At 40.6% G+C, this 21,400-nt stretch overlaps 1 protein-coding gene across 2 annotated transcripts; it reads left to right on the forward strand.

The window, feature by feature from the left end:
- The first annotated feature begins 431 nt into the window (after positions 1–431).
- rpz5 (rapunzel 5) lies at positions 432–3,905 on the forward strand. 2 transcript variants are annotated; one of them, XM_018739666.2, is made up of 3 exons: positions 445–518; positions 972–1,092; positions 2,043–3,905. In XM_018739666.2, exon 3 carries the CDS (start codon positions 2,092–2,094, stop codon positions 3,268–3,270), a length of 1,179 nt encoding a protein of 392 aa, XP_018595182.1. In that variant the 5' UTR covers positions 445–518; positions 972–1,092; positions 2,043–2,091; the 3' UTR covers positions 3,271–3,905. The 2 variants fall into 2 exon arrangements, with proteins under 2 accessions (XP_018595181.1, XP_018595182.1); XM_018739665.2 differs by lacking the exon at positions 972–1,092 and having other exon boundaries at positions 432–518.
- The last annotated feature ends 17,495 nt before the right edge of the window (positions 3,906–21,400 follow it).

Consider the following 21,400-nt stretch of genomic DNA (forward strand, 5'->3'; position numbering starts at 1 on the left):
CTTGCACTTCTTTGGAAAAAGGAACACTTACATACTGAGCATGAAAGTCTGTTGAGAGTCAGCAAAAGTTGCCCGCTTGTTTGTTAACATGTTTTCATGCTGTTATTCTCCACTACAGCAACTAAAAAAAAATCCAGTGAAAGAAAACATAGGCGACGTATCCTTCAAAACTGCAAACTGTTAGAAAACCAGTGATGAGTTCTGGATCGAGGAGAACCCAGCTAAAATTTCTGTGTCTCTGAATGACTCTTTTATGTCTTTAAAACTGCAGTTTTTTCAGACTGTATGTAATGTCCCTCCAGAGGAGTGTTTACAGGATGTTATCTGTCTCAGTGCCTGCCCCTTATCCCTCAGAGTGGGCTCTCTGGAATGCTCATGGGGGATGGAGGAGCTCCAAGGGGGAGTGCCACAGGACCGAGTGTATATATACATCCCGACCCTGGGAGGCTCCTGCTTACAGGCACAGCAGGGCTTTGCTGGAAATTGGAGTGCACCCCTCAACACTTGCTGGACTCGAGGTGAGTCTTCATTTTACTTTTTCTAGTTCTTTTCCATTCATTAAGTTATTTGGGATGTTTCTCTCTGCTTAATGGTTCTGAAGCCTGGATCCATCTATACTAGAAGACTCTGAAAGCTAGGACAGCTGTTAAATTTTGATAGTTTTGGTTAATGATTCACGTTCTGACAGGCAGTGTATTCTACCGAAAATTGTTCATAGAATGTAGGTTAAATTACAACCAGAACCAGGATGTTGTTGCTAAGCAAATATTGACAGGCAGCTGGCTAACTGTGTGAATATGGCAGTGTGGATTATGCTTTAAGGATGTGGCTCTAGACTGTACTGGCTGGTTTCTGCTTCAGTAAACTCACAAAGAAGGATCACAGGCTGGAATTTTGTGGCTATGGTATTCTATCTTAGAGTCACAAGTTGGCTTTGGCAGAAATTGATTTCGATGTATGACTTTTACCAGACTGATGCAACCAAGTTGTGAATAATTACGTAATTAGAAGAAACATTTTTCTGGGGGAAAATATTTTTAGGCCAAATTTTTCAAAGTGAAGACTGGCTAAGGAGCCAAACTACATTACCCAGTAAGTACATCTCTCTGTTTTTTCCCTGTAACTTTCAGAATTATGTTAAGTAACAGCAGGATTACATATAAGCATCCCAAATTCTAAATTTGTTATGCTGCATGACACACTTTAAAACATCTGTACTGTTTAACACTCTAGGAATGATTATTCAGGAGGACTAAAGTAGTAAGATTCAGACTTGGATCAGCTTTGAATTTAAAAACCAATTTGTAATAAGAAAATGTTTCTTTCAGAGGATATACTGCCATGGCTAATTTGTGTAATGTATTAGTATTGAATCCAATTGTTCATTGATCTATAAAAATGTTAATGGAGAAAATGTGTTTATTATTATGGAATACGTGCTATAGTAACAAGCCTTGAGTGCTCTGAAACTAGGGTGTGCCTGTCTCTAGAGTGGATACAGCCTATTGGTAGATGAGATATATGAGTGAGATCATTCTGCCAGCACACTGAAAGGGTCTGAAATTTTAGTGAAGTGAATATCCTGTTCTTTTTTCCCACCGTATCACATGTTGCAAACATCTGCGTTTACTTAGATCATTCGGCAATAGGTGGGATGTTAACATTCTCCCTAAGGTCCAGTAAATGTTGTGCAATCCTGTTCTGTACAGAAAAGTCACACATCCTGTAATGTAACTATTGGTACGCAGACTGAAGAAAAACTGTAGCACAATGCTGCTGGAGTCCTATTTAAGTTCTGTTAGTCTGAAACTAGAAGGGTGTGGTATGAAGACATGAAGGACAAGGCTGCATTGCCACATTCTCTTGAGTTCTGCATACTGTTGAACTATTTTAATTTACCAGTTAAGGCAGACTTAACTTCCTACATTGAGAAACAATACATCATACTCTTGCGAGAAACAGAAGGAAAGAGATTTATTTAAATTACATGTTTCTTTTTGAGGACAAATGTATATGAAAAAATTTTTCTCCATCATTTTCAGATTCCAGAAGACAAAGTTCTCCTCTTCTTGTTTGTGAAGAGTGTCAAAGATGAATCGTGTAGAGGAGTGGGTGCTCGAGAACAGGAGCAAGATTGAGAAGGGTGTGGAGATCATGGGACAAAGCTGTGAGGTGTTAGCCGCCACTGTGGGGCAGCTTCACCCTGTTCTGGAAGCTGTATTTGTGGCCTCAGCCGAGATTCTTAGCAATCCTGAAGGCAAGGAGGCCAAGTACCTGACTGAGCAGTTTGAAAAGGTAAACCAGAAGCTAGAAGGCATACAGGATGAGATTGAAAAAATTGCTTTAGAGTTACAACGGACCTCCATGAACAAACAAAATTTTGATCGTGAAGCACAGATGATCAGCCAGTATGAGAAGTTCCAGGATTTTGTAAATGCCAAGCCAAAGTTCAAGGAGAAGAAGTTGGAGAAATTCCTGAGTCACTATGAGAACACAGACAGTGACCTCAATCTGGATGCCCTTTACAATGCAGTGACCGGAGAAAACACCTCTGGAGACCCTATGCTGGAGACAGTGGTAGCCACTGAGCAGAGAAGCCGAAGGGCTGTGGAAGAGTTCTGCGCCCGGCTGAAGAAGCTCTTTGTGGTGGGCATCATAGCTGTTATGGGCTATGCCTCTCTGAAGGAAGGGGCTGTTGGGGAAGCAATGGTAAAGAAATGGCAGGAACGGATGGAAGATGTAGAAATGCGCATGAAGGCAGCAGTGGATGACTGCACGGAGAATTTTGCTGTGCAAGCCAAGATAGACATAGAGCATCAACTTCTGGAGAAGCAAGGCAATGTTGATCCCCAGTTTACTCAGAGCCTTTTAGATCTGCTTGCTAAAAAATATGACTGGGTTTCTTGGTCAATCAGGGTTTTCAGTCATGCAGGCCTGTTTTTCTGGAATTGGCTGGCTGGAAAGAAATACCATGGCAGTGGTGGCGGGAATTTCTTTGACCTTCTGACTAAGAATAACATTAGGGTGGTGGTTTCCTTTAGCGTAGATCCCAAGCCAATAAACAAGAGTCACATACAGGAGCAGATCGAGAAACAAAAGCTAAAAGGCAACATGGTAGAGGTGGCCCAGTGTCTTAGTAATAGTTTACCCAACTGTGTGGTACACGCTATAAGCCGATATAAGGTGGTGGTGGAGGCCAATAACTTCCAAGATGAATGTTACTATTACGGGAAACACAAAAGAGCCCATCTTTGCATTCACTCAGAATAGGCCTGGTGCTTGCATAATCTCCCAAAACTTTTACGATCAAACATTGACATTTAGCCTTTGACTTGTACGTAGTCTTGTATAACCTTTTATAAACATGGATAATGGCTAAGGTTTTAGGTGTTATCCTATTAGTAATTCTTAAAAGACTTGTTTAAGTCAGGATTATTTTTTACTTTTATGTATAAATATCAGACTATAAAGGCTTTAAGAGGGGATGTTTGGAATGGTTCATTCAAAAATGTATCAATAAAATGTAAATTCTGCTGAATGTCTGCGAAGATGAGGTGATACTTTATATAAAAAAAAATAAAAGTTGTGTTTAAACAGCTGATATATTGCTGTTACTACAAGCTTTGTATTTTAATATTTTGATATATACACTACATGGACTGAGTGTTGTTTACTGAGACGATGTTCAACTTCATTAGGTAGTTGCAAAATTCTGTATGTATTCCAAAGCAAAGTGATTCTCATTAAAGTTGTAAAGGTGCAGGGCCACTGTTTAGTTTGCAATTCGAGTTATGAGATTTCATCAACTCTGTCAGATATCTATATTCTGTTTGTGCATACTGGCATTTTTGAAATAATAAACACAAAGTCTGAACAGCATATAGGTAATGTTTGTCCTTAAATTTCCTTCTGAAAATCTAATTGAAAGTGAAATGTGGAGGTTAACTATTGTGAGCATATAAACCATATATTTTATTTTTTATGATGATAATCAAATGACAAAAGTCTGTTTTCTTTCCTACTATATATTTACATCACAATTTTCTGATTTTTCATCAGCTTAATATGGAGTACCTAAACAAGCACATCACATATACAAACATTACTTCATATAAAAAATGCACAATCATAAGGTAATTTTTTTTCTTTTTATTTTTCTTATTTTTAAGCCTGACACTGAATATGAATGTGTGATGATAACAGTTATCCATAAACCACTACTGTAACTGAAGCAGCAGGTAGTGCAAGCTTACTGCTTTGCAGTAAAAGGATCATGTTCATATCCTGCTCCTCATGTAGTACCCTTGAGCAAGTTACTTACCTTGAATTGTTCCAGTCGAAGCTACCCAGATATTTTAATGGGTAATTGATTTTAAGGACATTGTAAGTTGCTTTGGAGAAAAGTGCAGGATAAACTAAAAAAGCATTTAATGGCTAACAGACATATAACATCCATCCATCCACCCATCCACCCATCCATCCATCCATCCATCCATCCATCCATCCATCCATCCATTCATCCATCCAATTTCAGTAACAGCTTGACCTTAGCAGGTCTGTGATGAACAAGCGCTTATCTTGAAAGCATTGGGCTGAAGTCTGATAGAGGGTACTCCCTCAACAAGATGCCAGTGCATCCAGGAAAAACATATAATATAGTTAATATATTACGTTCTACTTAATATAATAAGCTTTGTCAGCATATTTAGCAGAAATTTAATTTGATCAGTTACACAGTGAAATTCCATCTGTATGGGGCAGTTTTTATCTACCTAGATAATCACTTGAAAAGCAGAATAAAATCCAAAGAAGTATAATTATCCTTCAAGCATGTAACACTGTGTTTTGATCATTTTTGTCTTTTATAAAGAAACCTTACTTTTATGGTTCATCTATTTGATTTGATCCTATTCAAAAACTTATTCAAATTATTGCTTATTCTTTAACATAGTGCTTAATAACTTCTGTAATATACAGTAGCCCACACCTGTTCATACTCAATAGAATAATTTAAAATGCTTTTCGTTTTTACCTTTTTCATTTAAGTTCTGGTTTTAAATAACAAACATGAAACAATCCGGAAAGTGAAATTTGCATTTGCACATTCAGCTGTTGCCTTTTCTCCAAGGTGATGTATAGCTTCGAGTAAACAATAGGGCATCCCACAATAGACACAGCTTGGTCGTTCTATACAGCTGTTGTCATAGCACGCATGCTTCATATACATAGAAGAATAGGTAAATAAAAAGTAGCACATGATGAGAAAATAACTTGAGAAGATTTAAGCAGCCTAAGAGCAAAATGGGTTAAAAAGAGATTAAGTTCTGACACCCTTCTGAAATGCTGGATGGGAATCAGAGGTTGGCCAGAGGCTGAGCAGCACAGTGTTCTGCTGGAGTGTAGGGACAGATCAGGCTCTGTAGACATGGGGTGACAGCCCTTTGATTCTCTTGTAGGCTGCAAACACGCTGCAGACAGAGTGTTGAACTTAATATGGGCAGCTAGAGGAAGCTTATGGAGAGCAATAAGGAGGGGAGACTCATGAAAATGCTTTGACAGATCAAACACAGCTTTTGCGCTGGCTGGAGAGGCTTGACGGCAGAAGCTGAGAGGCCAGACAGCAGAGCGTTTCAGTCGATTTTTACGTTTCATCTGAATCAAATTTTTGTTATGTTCCATCTGAATTTGATGTTCCTGAAAAAAGGTTTACCTTCAGGGAAGTTTTGTCTGCGCCACTATCTCAGTAGGACATTATGAAGGACATTCACTTAAACGCCCACTCAAAACTCTCCTGTGGTGCAGGCATTAGTGAAAGACTGTAACTATGCTGTTTGTCTGTGTGTTTGCGAGTGCTCTGAGCAGGAGGCCCTTGCCTAATGTATGCATTTTTATAGCTCATTGATTTTATTGTGTAGTCGTTCAATTCAGTGCTGTATCACTATCTGCCTGAAATATATCACACTGAGAACATATATACAAATTATCTTTTTGTTTTTATTTATTCATTGCCAGTGTTTGGATACCTAGTAGTTTTTGTGTATTTCAACAAGCTTTTAAACTTAATCATTTTAAAAGTACCAGTCTCGTACTGATTACACAACCATATATTTGTCCACAGTTGCGAAAGGTGTGTCGTGCCCTGCTGTCAATGTAATCTAAACCTCAGTAAATAAAGTAGCACGATACATCTTGAATCACCAGTCTATTGCACACTAAATAACATGGGAGTTGAGAACAAGTTTGAAGCGGGAAGAATATAAATCAAATGAAAGAAAGGCTGACTTGATTTTCTGTGAAGCCCTTGGGAATAGAAAAGAGAGAAAGAAGCTGACAGAATAGTTTCCATTGTCTTGTTGCCATGGCAACAGTCTGAGCTGCAGTGGAAAATTCATTCCTGCCCAGCAAGTTTTACTTCCTCCAGTTAATTCTCCCCACCCAGTGAAGGCAATGTGTGAGATGGACAGAGGGTGTATTTGATGACACCAGATAGCAAATAAATAAAGCATGGAATCACATGGCTGTGTCTGGTTTCATGTTTTTCACACTGTTATACAGAATTTTTTTTCTTAAAATGTCAAAAATTCAGTAAAAAATAATTAGTGCACAAAATATTGCTGTTATAATGCAATAAATTTGGTTGAATACAATGTGTTAAGAACACAGTAAAACAAGAATTGACTGAAGCACATAAAAATTTAATGTATTATCAAATTAAGTAATGCAAAGGCCTTCAGTGGAGAAATGACTGAAAAAACATGTCTAGGCATGTACTGAATTTGTTATGGACCTTTAGAGAGGGGGAAATGTGTGTAGAAGGTAATACTGTAGTCATAAATTCTCCAAACGTTGCTGTTGGGCTAAATAGAAAATTCTGTAAAAAATTGAATAAAAAACTGAAATAAACCTAATAAGGCACACCTATACTATTTTGCTATACTTCTTCTAAAAGAGATCAGCAAGAAGCATAGTGGTTAGAGCTGATGCCATTAACCTAAACGAACCAGGTGTCAGGACTGTCTTGTTTTTTTGCTGAGCTTGTCTGTGTCCTCTCTTATAATTATGTATTTTAGACTGGTAAACAACAGCATAAAACTAGTTCCAGGATTATACTCTGTCAAATGCAACATTTTCATTGGTGGTATATACATTATGATTGTATGCTGGAAATAACTACGGGCCAGTAAATATATACTGACTAAATACATGTCACAAAAAAACAAGAAATTCTTATTAATCACACACACACACACACTTTCAGAACCGCTTGTCCCATACAGGGTCACGGGGAACCGGAGCCTACCCGGCAACACAGGGCGTAAGGCCGGAGGGGGAGGGGACACACCCAGGACGGGACGCCAGTCCATCACAAGGCACCCCAAGCAGGACTCGAACCCCAGACCCACCGGAGAGGAGGACTGTGGTCCAACCCACCGCGCCACCGCACCCCCCCTTCTTATTAATCATCTGTGTAATTATTTATTACACAAATTTTCTCCATACCACCACTTCTGTACTCCAATACAAAAGAAGGAATTAAAAGTAGAAATCAAAGATTTCATTTGTCAGGTAGCTAAGAAGGATTAGAGACAACTACGTTTTTTGAAAAGCATGCAGAGATGGTGGCCGGCTTTGCTAGAGAAGTATTGCCAGTTTTTTTCATTGCAGCATCAATTTTAAAGCACCACTCTGGACAACATATAGAGAAAAGTTATTATGTACTTGAAAGAGAAATTTCTGAAAATTCGAAATTGCCTGCAGATAGTCTCAAGAGAAATGTGGGATCTCATAGACAGCAAATATTTTAAAATGGAGGAGAACCTGGAAATCCATTTTTGAAAAACATGAAGATACTTACTGCCAAACCAGGGTATTATGATATCAACAAGCCAGTCTTCTTAAGTGATGTTCATAAGTATAGTTGACAGCATAAGCTTCTCAGTCTCTACAGAGCTGTTGTAGGAGATGGTTCTAGAAGAGTCACTGCGCTATATAGGAATTTTGTGCTTGCCTAAAGTGGTTTTCTAGTGTGGGACTTATTGCCTTAAAGGGGTGACAAAGAGGGATTCCTTAGGGAGTGGAAACTGAAGAACACACACACATTTTCTGAGCCCACTTGTCCCAAGCAGGGTCACGGTGAGCCGGAGCCTACCCCGGCAACACAGGGCTCAGGGGTGGAGGGGACACACCCTGGGCGGGACGCCAGTTCATCACAGAGCACCCCAAGCAGGACTCGAACCCCAGACCCACCCATCAGCAGGACCCAGCCAAGCCCGCTGCACCACCACGCCACTGTGCCCCCCCTAACTGACAAGCAGCAATGGGGTAATTATGCTAACAACCAATCAGCAGACATATTATCAACATCCTAAAAGAAATAAGCCTTTGTTCAGTCAGCAAAAGATCAAGCAACTACAAGAAGACAACAAAGATGCAAGCACACACACACACACACACACTTTCAGAACCGCTCGTCCCAGACGGGGTCGCGGAGCCTACCCATCAACACAGGGCGCAAGGCCAGAGGACACACCCAGGACGGGACACCAGTCCATTGCAAGGCACCCCAAGTGGGACTCAAACCCCAGACCCAGCAGAGAGCAGGACCCAGTCAAACCCGCTGCGCCACAGCGCCCCCAAGATGGGAGCATTAGTGGCAAAACAACTGACTGATCATTTCCTCACCTGCACTGTCCACCAAATCAAAAAGGCCATGAAATGGCATGTTCATCCACCTTCTCATGGCATCAGCAAAACCGGATGAAAAAACTCTATTTATGTTCACTTTGCGTTGACGGAGCATGGCCGGAAAAACAAGATGAATAGTTCCATAAATTCACATTCTCACATTCACATTCTTTCACAGAACTGAGTTTTCCCAATTCTGTTTGTTAATATGTAATCTTGGGACAGACGAATTTCAAAAGGATGGAAAAGTATCTCATTAAGTCTGGTATGAAGGACTATTCACAGTTAGAAAAAAATTTGAAAATGTTTACATGGCCTTTTAATTATTAAAAAATAGAACTACAGTGTAGCTTTTAAACTGTAATTATTTTTCCACATAGAAATTCATTTGTGCAGTTATGCAGTACAAAAAGTAAATGTGTTGTTGAAATAAATTGTTACATTTTTAAAAATCATCTGAAGACAGTGACTAACCTTGCTTTGTTTGCATGCGGTGTGATTACATCTTACATATATTTTATAATGTTTAAGCAAGATGTATTCATCTGATTTTCATTCTGGCCTAAAAGACCAACACACATAAAAAACGCAAATTAACTTCAAACTGACTTCTCCTTTCTGATTCATTGTTTCCCCTGGGAGAAGGGAAAAAACTATGATTTTGTTAATTTCCTTTCAACGGAGCCTGGAACCATTTCAGGAAATCGGATCCATTAAGCTCCTGCAGTTCTGCAGTACTGTGAACCTGCACAAGTCCAGACATGATCGGATACGTCTGGACATGTTCAGAAAGTTGCAAACAGTGACAAGAAGGGCACACATTTCCCTGTAAACACAAACATTAGACAGATGTCCTATAGTCATGTCTTCACTTGCAGGTTCGAAGGTGTTATCAGCAGAACACACCACTTCCTTTGTCTCATTCACACATGGAGGAATCAAAGTTAGATACCGCATTTTCACAAACCCTGAAATGAAGTCCCTGGGACTGGAGTCAGTGCATTCTCACAGATATTCTTCAACTTGCTTCTAAATGGTAAAGATCGTTGTGTCCTAACACCGATTAACTGTGTTGCGCAACAGCACATGCATTCACACGTGTCCGGACTGCAGCCCCCACCAGATTTCATTGTGCTGTGCTGTACCAGTGCATTGAAAGCCAAGATCTGGTTTATTGAAAGATCAAAAGAGTCTGCTCCAACAAAAGCTTAGTGTCTTCCTTTACTGTTCTCTTAACCCCTGTCCTGTTAAATTGTTTCTTGTTGCTATAATAATAATACAAAATGAGTTGTTAAACTCAGCCCAGAACTCCTGCTGCCTTGGTTGACAAAAAAGGCAGCTCTTATTGCTTGCAGTGGAATGCTTAGAAAATTCACGCTGGTCTACCATGCCAGAGACCTAGAGCTTTCCCAGCCTAGATCCACATCACTACAACCTGGATCACTGAAATTTTTAAAGAGAATTTCAGTGCAAACACATTAGACCGCACTATTCTTTCAGGAATAGCCTGTTGGGTTTACAAATTTCTACAAAATTCCACATATCTGTTCACGCTACTCATAGCAGTCCAGCTGTAGTCCATATTACAGTGGATTCCAAGCCAAAATCACAGTATTGCCCACAATCTAATTCCTATAATTATTGAAGAGAGTTAATAAAATGGATGGATGGATGGATGGATGGATGGATATTTTTAAAATGAAAAATTTTACTGTATTTATGTAGTTTATTTTTACTTAATGTTTTGATATTTTTCTAACTGTAAAACAATGTAAATGTAGCAACATAATTTAATTCTGTTAACAGCCATACATCAGTAGAAGATTTGTCTTTATTTTTATAGATAAGACTGTGTGTGTGTGTATAATTTTACTTTGGCCTATATTGTATTTATGACACACACACATCTTCAGAGCCGCTTGTCCCATATGGGGTCACGGGGAACCGGAGCCTACCCGGCAACACAGGGCGTAAGGCCGGAGGGGGAGGGGACACACCCAGGACGGGACGCCAGTCCGTCGCAAGGTACCCCAAGCGGGACTCGAACCCCAGACCCACCGGACAGCAGGACTGTGGTCCAACCCACTGCGCCACCGCACCCCCGTATTTATGACATTCATCTCATAAAGATTAATATGGTTTTGTCAGACCGAAAAGAGGACACGTAGGAGTTTGGACCCAAATGCAGATGAGTAAACTGAGAATCGGAGGGCAAGGCTGGCAATTTTTGTCATGGTTGGACAAAGGGTCAGGTGATCGGCAATCAGAGTTTGGGTGAAAATCCTAAGAGGAGGTCGAGAGACGAGGTGAGGAATCAAGAGCCAGGAGTCGAAGAAGAGGTTGCAAGGGCGAAGGGGAGTTGAACATGAAATGTGGTGAGTGCAACCACAAAGGGGACGGTTGTCTCAAACGAGATTCCACGGAGAAACGGTGTTAAACCGGCTCCCTTTATACTGCTCTAGCTGATCTGTATCAGGTGCCTGGGTCGTGGTGTGGCGTGACAGATTTATTCTGCAGTGAACAACTGAATGACCTAATCAGTTCAGTTTTTGAGTAAAACAAGGATGATGTTAGCCAAGATTTACTCATAAATGGGAAAGGGACGCATATAAACATTTCAGGACATTATTGCATTTAAATAGTTACAAAAGTTAGAAAATTACAAAAAAAACCAATTGCAATTTTATTCTCAAGTGCATTTCTACATAGTACTTGATAAGAAATTATAAATTTCACTCTGGATTTAAAATTTGAATTCTCGTTGAATTACCAAAACCTTCTTAAGGCCACCACTTCCATTATGTTTATTTTACAGTAAATGTCATTAGATATTTGTATGGAAATCTTCCCGTTTGGTCTCAAGTATGTTTACTGTGGTGTTCTACAGAGGTTTTTCATTATTATTATTATTATTATTATTATTATGACCAGAAAAACAAAAAAAAATTTGAAAGTCACACTGCTGGACACTTTTTGAAAAGATAAAGCTGTGATTTTTTTCTGTCTCAGTATCTGAATTCTGTGACAGCATCCCAAGGTCTTTTGTTTTCATGAGAAATTAACGTGAAAATAAATATGATTGCAAAATGTTTCCGCTCTCATGACTATGAGAAAGGAACATGTGCGTGCAACAAGCCATCTGCAGTGTGGCCTGGTAGTTTGAATAAAGTCTTCATGAACTGTAATTAACTAAACTATATCAGGCTCTGACTCTGCAAACCTATCTTTAGAAAATGTACAATCCAAAATACAGTTCTTCTGACTCAAGAGGGAACAGTAGATCTGACTAAAATATCTCTTTTTTACATGAAATTTCATTGCGCACAGCTCTTGCTAATACATCTTAACATTTTGGTACATATTACATATTGTAAGATGTTCTGGGAAATCTATTCAGCGTAAACAAAACCTTTTTGGTGTAAACAAATGGGGGCAGCTGGACAGACCCAACCACAAGGCTTATCAAACTCATATGTGTTCATGCTCCTTTAGGAACAAGAATAAAGATGGGTAGCAACAACTTTATTTATAACTAACATGCTGCAAAGTTTTTTGAACAAACGATTCCACACGAGCCATTGCAACCCTGTTTGGAACACACAGCTACTAAAACTGGATGGATTGATTGAGTTCTTCACAGTGGGTTTGGCCTGTACTTGCTCTCTGGTGGGTCTGGAGTTTGAGTCCCACTTGAGGTGCCTTGTGGAGGACTGGTGTCCCATCCTGAGTGTCCCCCCTCCCCCTCCAGCCTTGCGCCCTGTGTTGCTGGGTTAGGCTCTAGCTCTCCGCGACCCCCGCTTGGGACAAGCGGTTTCAGTCAATGTGTGTATGTATGATTGAGTTCTTTATTGGATCAAACTTGAGTCATGTGCAAAAAAATTAACAGAAAACATAATTTATTTGTTTGTTTGATTGTCATTCATTCATTCATTCATTCATTCATTCATTCGTTTGTTTACAGTTAAAAACAAAATGTATTAGAGTACAGAATGAAATGTTGAGTAGTTTCACTAGGAGTATCCATTGTCAGTAACATCAGTCCATTTCAGATACCCTTGAAGCTGCTTTTCATTGTTAAAACGCATGTAAGTCATTGACTATGCTTGGACAGCTATAGTTTAAATGATGTTGACAGCTTTTTGGACTTTCTATACATGCAAATCTGTCACAGTTTTCCCAACTGCTGATCTCAACTAGAAAAGTAGTATTTTAGGATCAGTCCAAAGCTCATGGTTGGTAGAGACTAGAGTGACTTTACAATGGACCTTAGTCAGGATCTTTACTCCATCTACTCATAGGAGGAGTTGGAACCTGAAGACACAGTCTTGGTGATCAGACTGAGAGATGCTTTTAATCAGACCAAACTGACTCTCCCATGAATACGATTTGGTCAGACAGTCTCACATTGAAGCTGGCCCATCAGATGACCTCAGGAACGCAGAAAAACATCACGTGGCAACCAGACCATTTGGTTGGGATGCACGGATGCATTGTGCAGCTTTTTAAAATTTCAAGGTTATAGCAGTCCTTGAGTTAATGTAGTCCCCATGGAAATAATTTCATTTTGTTCAGGAAAAAATATAAGGTTTATCAAATGACAGGCTAGGAATTTACTTGACGCTGTCACGGGTTCTTGCCAGAAAAGTCTAGTGTGAACTCAAAGAAGTTTTCTAAGGCTCGTCTTGAGGCCAAAGCATTGAAACTTAGAAGATTTTGCAGGAACGTTGGGACCATATGATGTTCCCACTCAAGTAGGCTGAAATATGACAAAAAAATCATAATCTACCAAAAAAAGAAAAAAAAGGCATGTATCTTGATAAAACTGTCAATATAAAATTATCAGTGTCTTAAATGTTAACAGTCCCCACCGACCAGACTTGAGCATATATGTCAGCCAATAGATAATAGCTCAACCAGAAGATAGCTGCAAAACTTTTTACATAGTTCTGATAGATTCAATTTTTATTCTTCATAAAGCACTTTTCTCAGCGGGGGTGCGGTGGCATGGTGGGTTTGGCCAGGTCTCACTCTCTGGTGGGTCTGGAGTTCAAGCCCTGCTTGGGGTGCCTTGTGATGGGCTGGTGTCCTGTCCTGGGTGTGTCCCCCAGCCTTGCGCCCTGTGTTGCTGGGTTAGGCTCCAGTTTGCAGCAACCCCACTTGGGACAAGCAGTTGTAGATATTGTGTGTGTGTGTGTGTGTGTGTGTGTGTGTGTGTGCTTTTCTTAGCAGAATGATGCAGGGCACTGAACAATAGAATAAACAGGACCTATCAGTTATAAAATATTGCTTAATTGCTCAAGTTAACCAGCAAACAGCTGAGGAGAAGAAAACAAAAAACTCCTATCTATGACAAAAGGGAGAAAAGCAAACCTTTGAGGTTCCAAGTGCCCGTGGCAGCCCATCCCATGGACATTCTAATGTAGTTGCATGCATTGCATAATCTTTTGGCCTGCTGCAGGGTAATGTTAAGGCATAAAATTGAAATTACCCTATGTGGTGTTAGTACTGATGTCAAACTTGAGCTATTATAAAGCTTCAACTGAAAATTTTGAATCTCAAAACAAAACAAGCATCATCTCAAAAATGAACCTAAAATGGATTCAGAACTGTAAATATGAATGTTTGCAAAATTTTCTTCCAAGATAATTATTTTATGAATAAATAAATTACTGCATAATTTGAATATGTAGATATGTGTAGCAATATTATTGTGACATCAGGATGTAACTTTTTATATGTATATTTAGTTACTAGCTAATTAAAACTGCAGATTGAACCATGGCAGCCAAAGGAATGGTATGAAATTAGAATCATTAAACTGTCCCATAGGGAGTGATTTACTCCTCATGTAACAAGTTTAATATTACTAGCAATCACATGAGCAGTACAACATCAGTGGCCACCACGAAATCTTGGTATGCTGCTTTACACTCCATCATGGCTATTACTTGAAGTATAATGTGTTGCTGATATACATTCTGAGTGCCATTCAAACACTATTTTAAATGTATTCTCAGATTTGTAGGACTTTGGATCTTGAGAAGCACAGCTGCACTCATTAGTTTGGCTGTTCTGGTTTTACAAAAATCCTTATTATTTTGCTGCTCATGTTGCCTGAACTTGACTCCCTGTTGTTCACATTCCAATCTACTACGTCGCGAGTCATCAAGCGTATCTACAGGTCCCATCAGATGACACGGAATAACATATACTGTATATCGTGGATTCCATTGTTGATGAGAGAATCTGTCATGTGGTGCTTAGTGGTGTGACACCTGGTTAACAAGCAAATGTGTCTTAATTGGTGCAGAATAAACTCTAGTTTTTCTTGTTTGGCTGTTTCTGAGTGCCTGAAAATGTTAAAAAAATTGTAAGTATAGTCAGATCTTTCTCACTGTCTCGCATGTCGGTAAATTAGAACAATGTTGACTTGGACCTTTACCAAGGGTTTAATGACACTGTTAAAGCAGTCATTAAGATCTTGTTGTGTTTGGAGTGTTGTGACATGTAACGCTACAGCTGATATAGAGATGCCACCAAGTCAATCTTTCCATCATGAGAGAAACAGCCCACGGCTTGATACTTTTGTGCTGTTTGCACAACAAACAGTGCAACGAAAAAAGCCAAAATATTACCCCACCCACCATTCTTTTTCAATGGCTTTAAAAATACACAGACATGCCTGGGGCTAAAGGCAGAACTTTCCCCAGGGTGCCCCCAGAGAACCTCTTCAAAGTAACATCAGAACCAGTTTGAACAGTTGAATAATTTGTTCCACTGAAGGAAAAAACAGGTGTGCAGCCTCAGCAAAACTGATATCCTGTTAACTGGAAAAGGGATGACAGATGGAGGTGTATTAAATGGGAAAGATGTTATTGTTATCAATATATTACATTTCTATAATCTTTGTGATTTGTAATTAATTTTTTATGATTAAGGTTTTTATGCACTTGATAATTACGATCCTGGAATTTACAAACATTTTCTAAGACCTTTCATTTGGAAAGTGGATTTCATTTGCTTTAAGGAAAGAAAGAGAAAATTGACTGAAAACACAATAAAAGCCAATTTCTTGTCTGGGTTTGTCATGTATGTAACTTAGGGTCCTAAAACAAACATATGTAAAGTGGTGACAAAACAGACATCCATCCATCCTTTTTTTATTAACTGTTTGTCCTGGTGAGGGTTATGGGGGTCTAAAGCCAATTCTGGAATCACTGGGCGCAAGGTTTAAGGGGGTACTCCCTGGACGGGACGCCAGTCCATCACAGGGTAGTCACACACAGTCACCCATTCTCACACACTACAGGCAATTTAGTGTCACCAATCCATCTGAAAAGCATGTCTTTGGACTATGGGAGGAAACTCACACAGACAGGGAGAACATGCAAACTCAACACAGACTGAGCTGGATTCAAAGCTACATCCAAACAGCTTCGGCACTACCTGATGTGTCACCTTGCCCCCCACAAAACAGATAATTTTATACAATTTGAAAAATTTCTAGGCGCGGTGGCGCAGTGGGTTGGACCGGGTCCTGCTCTGCAGTGGGTCTGGGGTTCGAGTCCTGCTTGGGGTGCCTTGCGACGGACTGGCGTCCCGTCCTGGGTGTGTCCCCTCCCCCTCCGGCCTTACGCCCTGAGTTGCCGGGTGGGCTCCGGTTCCCCGTGACCCCGTATGGGATGAGCGGTTCTGAAAATGTGCGTGTGTGTGTGAAAAATTTCTAGGTTGAGCATTTGCAATAAGGCTTTTTCCTACATTAAAGGACTGCATTCTACTGGTCACTTTCATATTGCATTAAACTTTGACCTGACTTTTATGAAGTACACCTATATTCAATAGGTCAGTGATGATCACCACATTTCAACACTACAGAATAACCAATCAAAAAGAAGTAAATTTTACAAGGTAACAAAATAATATCTGAATGATATGGACCAGAGGGGGGCACAGTGGCGCAGTGGGTTGGACTGGGTCCTGCTCTCCGGTGGGTCTGGGGTTTGAGTCCCACTTGGGGTGCCTTGCGACGGACTGGCGTCCCGTCCTAGGTGTGTCCCCTCCCCCTCCCGCCTTACGCCCTGAGTTGCCGGGTTAGGCTCTGGCTCCCTGGGACCCTATATGGGACAAGTGGTTCAGATAGTGTGTGTGTGTGTGTGTGTGTGTGTGTGTGTGTGTGTGTGTGTGTGTGTGTGTATGTGTGTGTGTGTGTGTGTGATATGAACCATTCATAATAACTCATTGGAACAGCACCAGTGGTGCAGTAGGTAAACAGCTGCCTCACAATGTCAGGGCTGTTTGGGGTGCAGGTCTGAACTCAGCTCAGTCTGTGTGGTGTTTGTATGTTGTCTGCATGGGTTTCCTCCCACAGTCCAAAGCTATGTGTTTCAGGTTGTTTAGTCACTTTAAAAAGCCCGTCTGGCATGCATATGTGGCTACTATCCAACGGACTGCTTCTGGGATATTCTGCGGATTGCTGAGACTTGGACAAGTGGGTATAGAAATTGAGTGACTGAAAGTGAGTGAAGAACTGCTGTTGTTTGTTTCTAAAGGTATGGAACTGACCACAAGCTTAGAATGTACTCTTTTGATAACTGTGCACTGATTCTGTGAGGTGTTAAGTCAAGTGGGTTTTTATTGTCGTTCCTCTATATAGCTCGTATAGAGTGGAACGAAACGTCATTTCTCCGGGACCAAGGTGCAGCACAGGACAGTACGCAGGACTATGTAAAGTGCAAATACACAAGTGTGAGATGAGTGCAGGATAATCAATGTACAGAACAGAACAGTAGATACACAGGACAATAAGTTCACGGGACATGGGCTGAAAACTGTTTTGTAGGGGTATAATGCATATCATAGTGATACAGAGCAACATCAGCATGGTGCACTACTTACACTCATTGGACCATCACCAACAAAGGGAATACACACACACACACACACACATTTTCAGAACCGCTTGTCCCATACGGGGTTGCGGAGCCTACCCAGCAACACAGGGCGTAAGGCCGGAGGGGGAGGGGACACACCCAGGACGGGACGCCAGTCCGTCGCAAGGCACCCCAAGCGGGACTCGAACCCCAGACCCACTGGAGAGCAGGACTGTGGTCCAACCCACTGCGCCACCACGCCCCCCCTAAAATATAACCAATCTATCATAATTTTTCAGCAAATCTTCTAACCTGTAAAAGGAACCATGTTTAATCTTTCCCACCTCTTGGTGCTGATTTTGTAAAGCAAATACACACACACACACACATTTTCAGAACCGCTTGTCCCTTACGGGGTCACGGGGAACCGGAGCCTACCCGGCAACACAGGGCGTAAGGCCGGAGAGGGAAGGGGACACACCCAGGACGGGACGCCAGTCCGTCACAAGGCACCCCAAGCGGGACTTGAACCCCAGACCCACCGGAGAGTAGGACTGCGGTCCAACCCACTGCGCCACCGCACCCCCTATTCTAAAGCAAATACAATATGCCTTTAACAAGTGGTTAACTGTTGCCACCTGTTGGAAAGGTCAAGTAAAACAGGTAACAAGGAGACAGAATTTTATACATACGCACTTATTCATCTTCCCACCACAGCAATCCATTTATATAGTTTGGTATTTTATTAGAGGAATTTATTTTCTCGGAGCAATTCTGAGTAAGTTTCTTACTCAAGGGTACAACAGCAGAAAGTCGGACTCAAATCTGAGCTCTTCAGATGAAAAGTAGCAGCTCTAATCACTTATCCTCTGATAAACAGTTGTTTAAAAGGAGTTTTCATTTTAACTTTATAATGGAAGATATTCTGTCACATTTGTGGAATGGCGTAGGAAGCAGCATGCAGTAAAGTGTGCCCATACTTTGACTGCATCCTAAGATTATGTTCACTTAATTTTTTTCTTCTAAAAATGTAATATGAGGTCGTTCAGTTTCACTGGAACCCAGTAAAAGTTAGTGTTGCGGAAGAAAATAGAAAACCACAAGTGTGGGTCTTAATCACTGAATTATGCACAAGTCAGTGTGACCAGTCTTCGTACTGAGGGTTTATATGATTTTAAGAAAATAAAATTTTCTAAAAGAAACTCATTTCACACACATTTTCAGAACCGCTTGTCCCTTACGGGGTCACGGAGCCTACCCGGCAACACAGGGCGTAAGGCCAGAGGGGGAAGGGGACACACCCAGGACGGGACGCCAGTCCGCCGCAAGGCACCCCAAGCGGGACTTGAACCCCAGACCCACTGGAGAGCAGGACTGCAGTCCAACCCACTGCACCACCGCACCCCCTTTCTAAAAGAAACTCTTGTTTCCATAAACCGACCAAGCAGTAACAATCATATTATTCCTATTATACAAAGTTCTTATATGGGAGATTAATAAAAAAATGCATCTTAAGGCGTTTTTTTCAAAATGTTATTTCTTTAATCCTTGCCACCTTCTCTTTTACATAAAAATTAAAAAAAAAACATGCATTCAAATGTGAAAAGCAGTGTAACAGAAAGTTATACAGCTAAATGAAGTGCATAACAGGCTTTCAAAAACTCAAACACTAGCCACATAATACCTTCTCTTTCCAGATCACCATAAACTAAAATAAGAGAAAAAAATGACATTTAGAAAGTACCAGAATTATTGCATCTTCTTCTAAACATCAGGATTGGTGGAAATTTCCTCCAAAAGGTGTTTACTGAGTAAAGGGTCCTTCTGTAGAAAAGGCAAGGAAATCAGTGCAAGACATTAACTCAAATTACTTCCCCAGTTTCAGTATGTGGGTAAAGCATGGGGGTCAAATATTTTTTACTACCAGAAAACTTTAACCAGCACACGAATGGACTCAAGGTACAGTGTGAACAATGTGGAAACCATATGACAAAATGAACCTGGGTTATGTCAATAGACACCTGTGAGCATAAAAGAATAGCTCTGTGGGGCAGTGAAGGCTTGACATCCCCATGGTTCCTGTTACCCTGAGACACTGTCTCTCAGCTGGCTGTAGTACTGGACCATTGCGATTTGCCTACGTCCCTCTAACTCCTCTCAGTGACTCCTCTGTTTCTTCTCCATTCAGCACTAGCTATCCAGTTTTTCTTTGCACAACCTTCAATGTGGCCACTGAACAATCACAGAAGCGAACACCTAAACATTGCTGTGAGCAGAAAACCAAAAAGATTATGCAAAGCTTGAAGGTAAAGAGCAAAAGATATCTGATCTATACCTTTTCTTCTCTGAGGTTCCCAATGAAATATGTGATATGCTGCCTGAACTACTGCCACTCTCTCCTTTCTCGCCTCTGCCATCAAACCGCTTCAGATGATATAGAATGCTGTTGCACAAATTGTACTAGACCTGCCAAAGTGTTCCCATGTATCGTCCCTCCTCCTTTTTCTCCATTGGCTTACTGTAGCTACCTGTATCAAATTCAGTACTCTGGTTATGGCCTATAAAACCTTCAACGTGTCTGCTCCCTGAACAAAACCTGATCACTCACTATGCCCCATTCAGACTTCTGTGCTCCTCCCCCTCTGCCCACCTGGTGATCCTATCTTTGCACTAGTGGTCCAAAACCAAAAAGATTTCTGGTTCTGGATCTGCTTAGGTGGAATGACCTCCTTCTCTCACTCAGAACTGCTGAATCTCTCTCTACACTCAAGGGTCTCAAAACTCACCTCTTTCGAAATCACTTCAGCCGATCTCTTGCGTACTTGGTAAACATGTATGTCAATGTTATGTTTAATTTTTTTTTTTAAATCCTATGTGCAGCTAATTGTGTTACATGTACCGGTTTATACAGAGGTATGTGACAAATTAACTGTACTCAAGAATTACATGTCTGCATCCAGAGCTTTCCATCTGTTGATGTAATGCACTTTTTGTATTGCTCTCGGAGTGTACGTCAAAGATGAGGACAGTGTGTGCTAAGTGAAATATGTAAGTGTAAACTTCAGATTGCAAAACAATAGGGCTCATCAGTAAGATGCCAAATAGTCCATCAAGGAACCCCATCTACCTCATTTCTATAGTAGTTTCATTTATAGCACATTATGACTGAATTCTTCAACTTCATGAAGGTCTGCATGTGATTATTTTTGTTGATTTCTTAGTGCAGACCAGAATGTCACTTATTTCACATTTACTCTTTATTCAATAAATAGCTCGCCTTCGTAAGTGCCCCCAGTGGTTGCATACCCACATTTCACATTATTTCCCAGAATGCAACTATTTACATTTAGGAGTTTCCCTCCTAAAACAGTAACGCGGGGTCATTACAGTACTTTTACATTTATTAGTTCAGTAGAACCTTCTACTAAACTCCGAGTCCTCTCGGGACTTCATCTCTGAGAAAATGGGTGCATTAAAATATGGGGCGATTCCAGGATTTTTCAAATGAGGTGGCAAAGGGGGGAGGGGGGTTGGTGGGCATGGACGGTAGCGAGACATTAGCTAAGCTACCTGCGTAATATACCTAAACTCACTGTGGTGTTTTACACCAAGAGCAAATCATTTAGAGTTCTGTAAAAGAAAGGTTCCTGTCTGCCTGTAGGCTGTAAGTTGACAAAGCTTGCTTAATTGTCATTGGTTAATTCTTAATTGAAGCAGGAATTTGTTATAGACTGCACTAGGTCTAACACAGGTTTTTTTTTTCATGTGGGAGCAAAAAAGCTTCCACAGAGAAATTGTGACACGAGCTGCTGTGCTTAATGAACTCTTTTATTTGCGCACTCATC

This window comes from Scleropages formosus, chromosome 18, assembly GCF_900964775.1.
Source record: "Scleropages formosus chromosome 18, fSclFor1.1, whole genome shotgun sequence".
NCBI classification, from domain to species: domain Eukaryota; kingdom Metazoa; phylum Chordata; class Actinopteri; order Osteoglossiformes; family Osteoglossidae; genus Scleropages; species Scleropages formosus.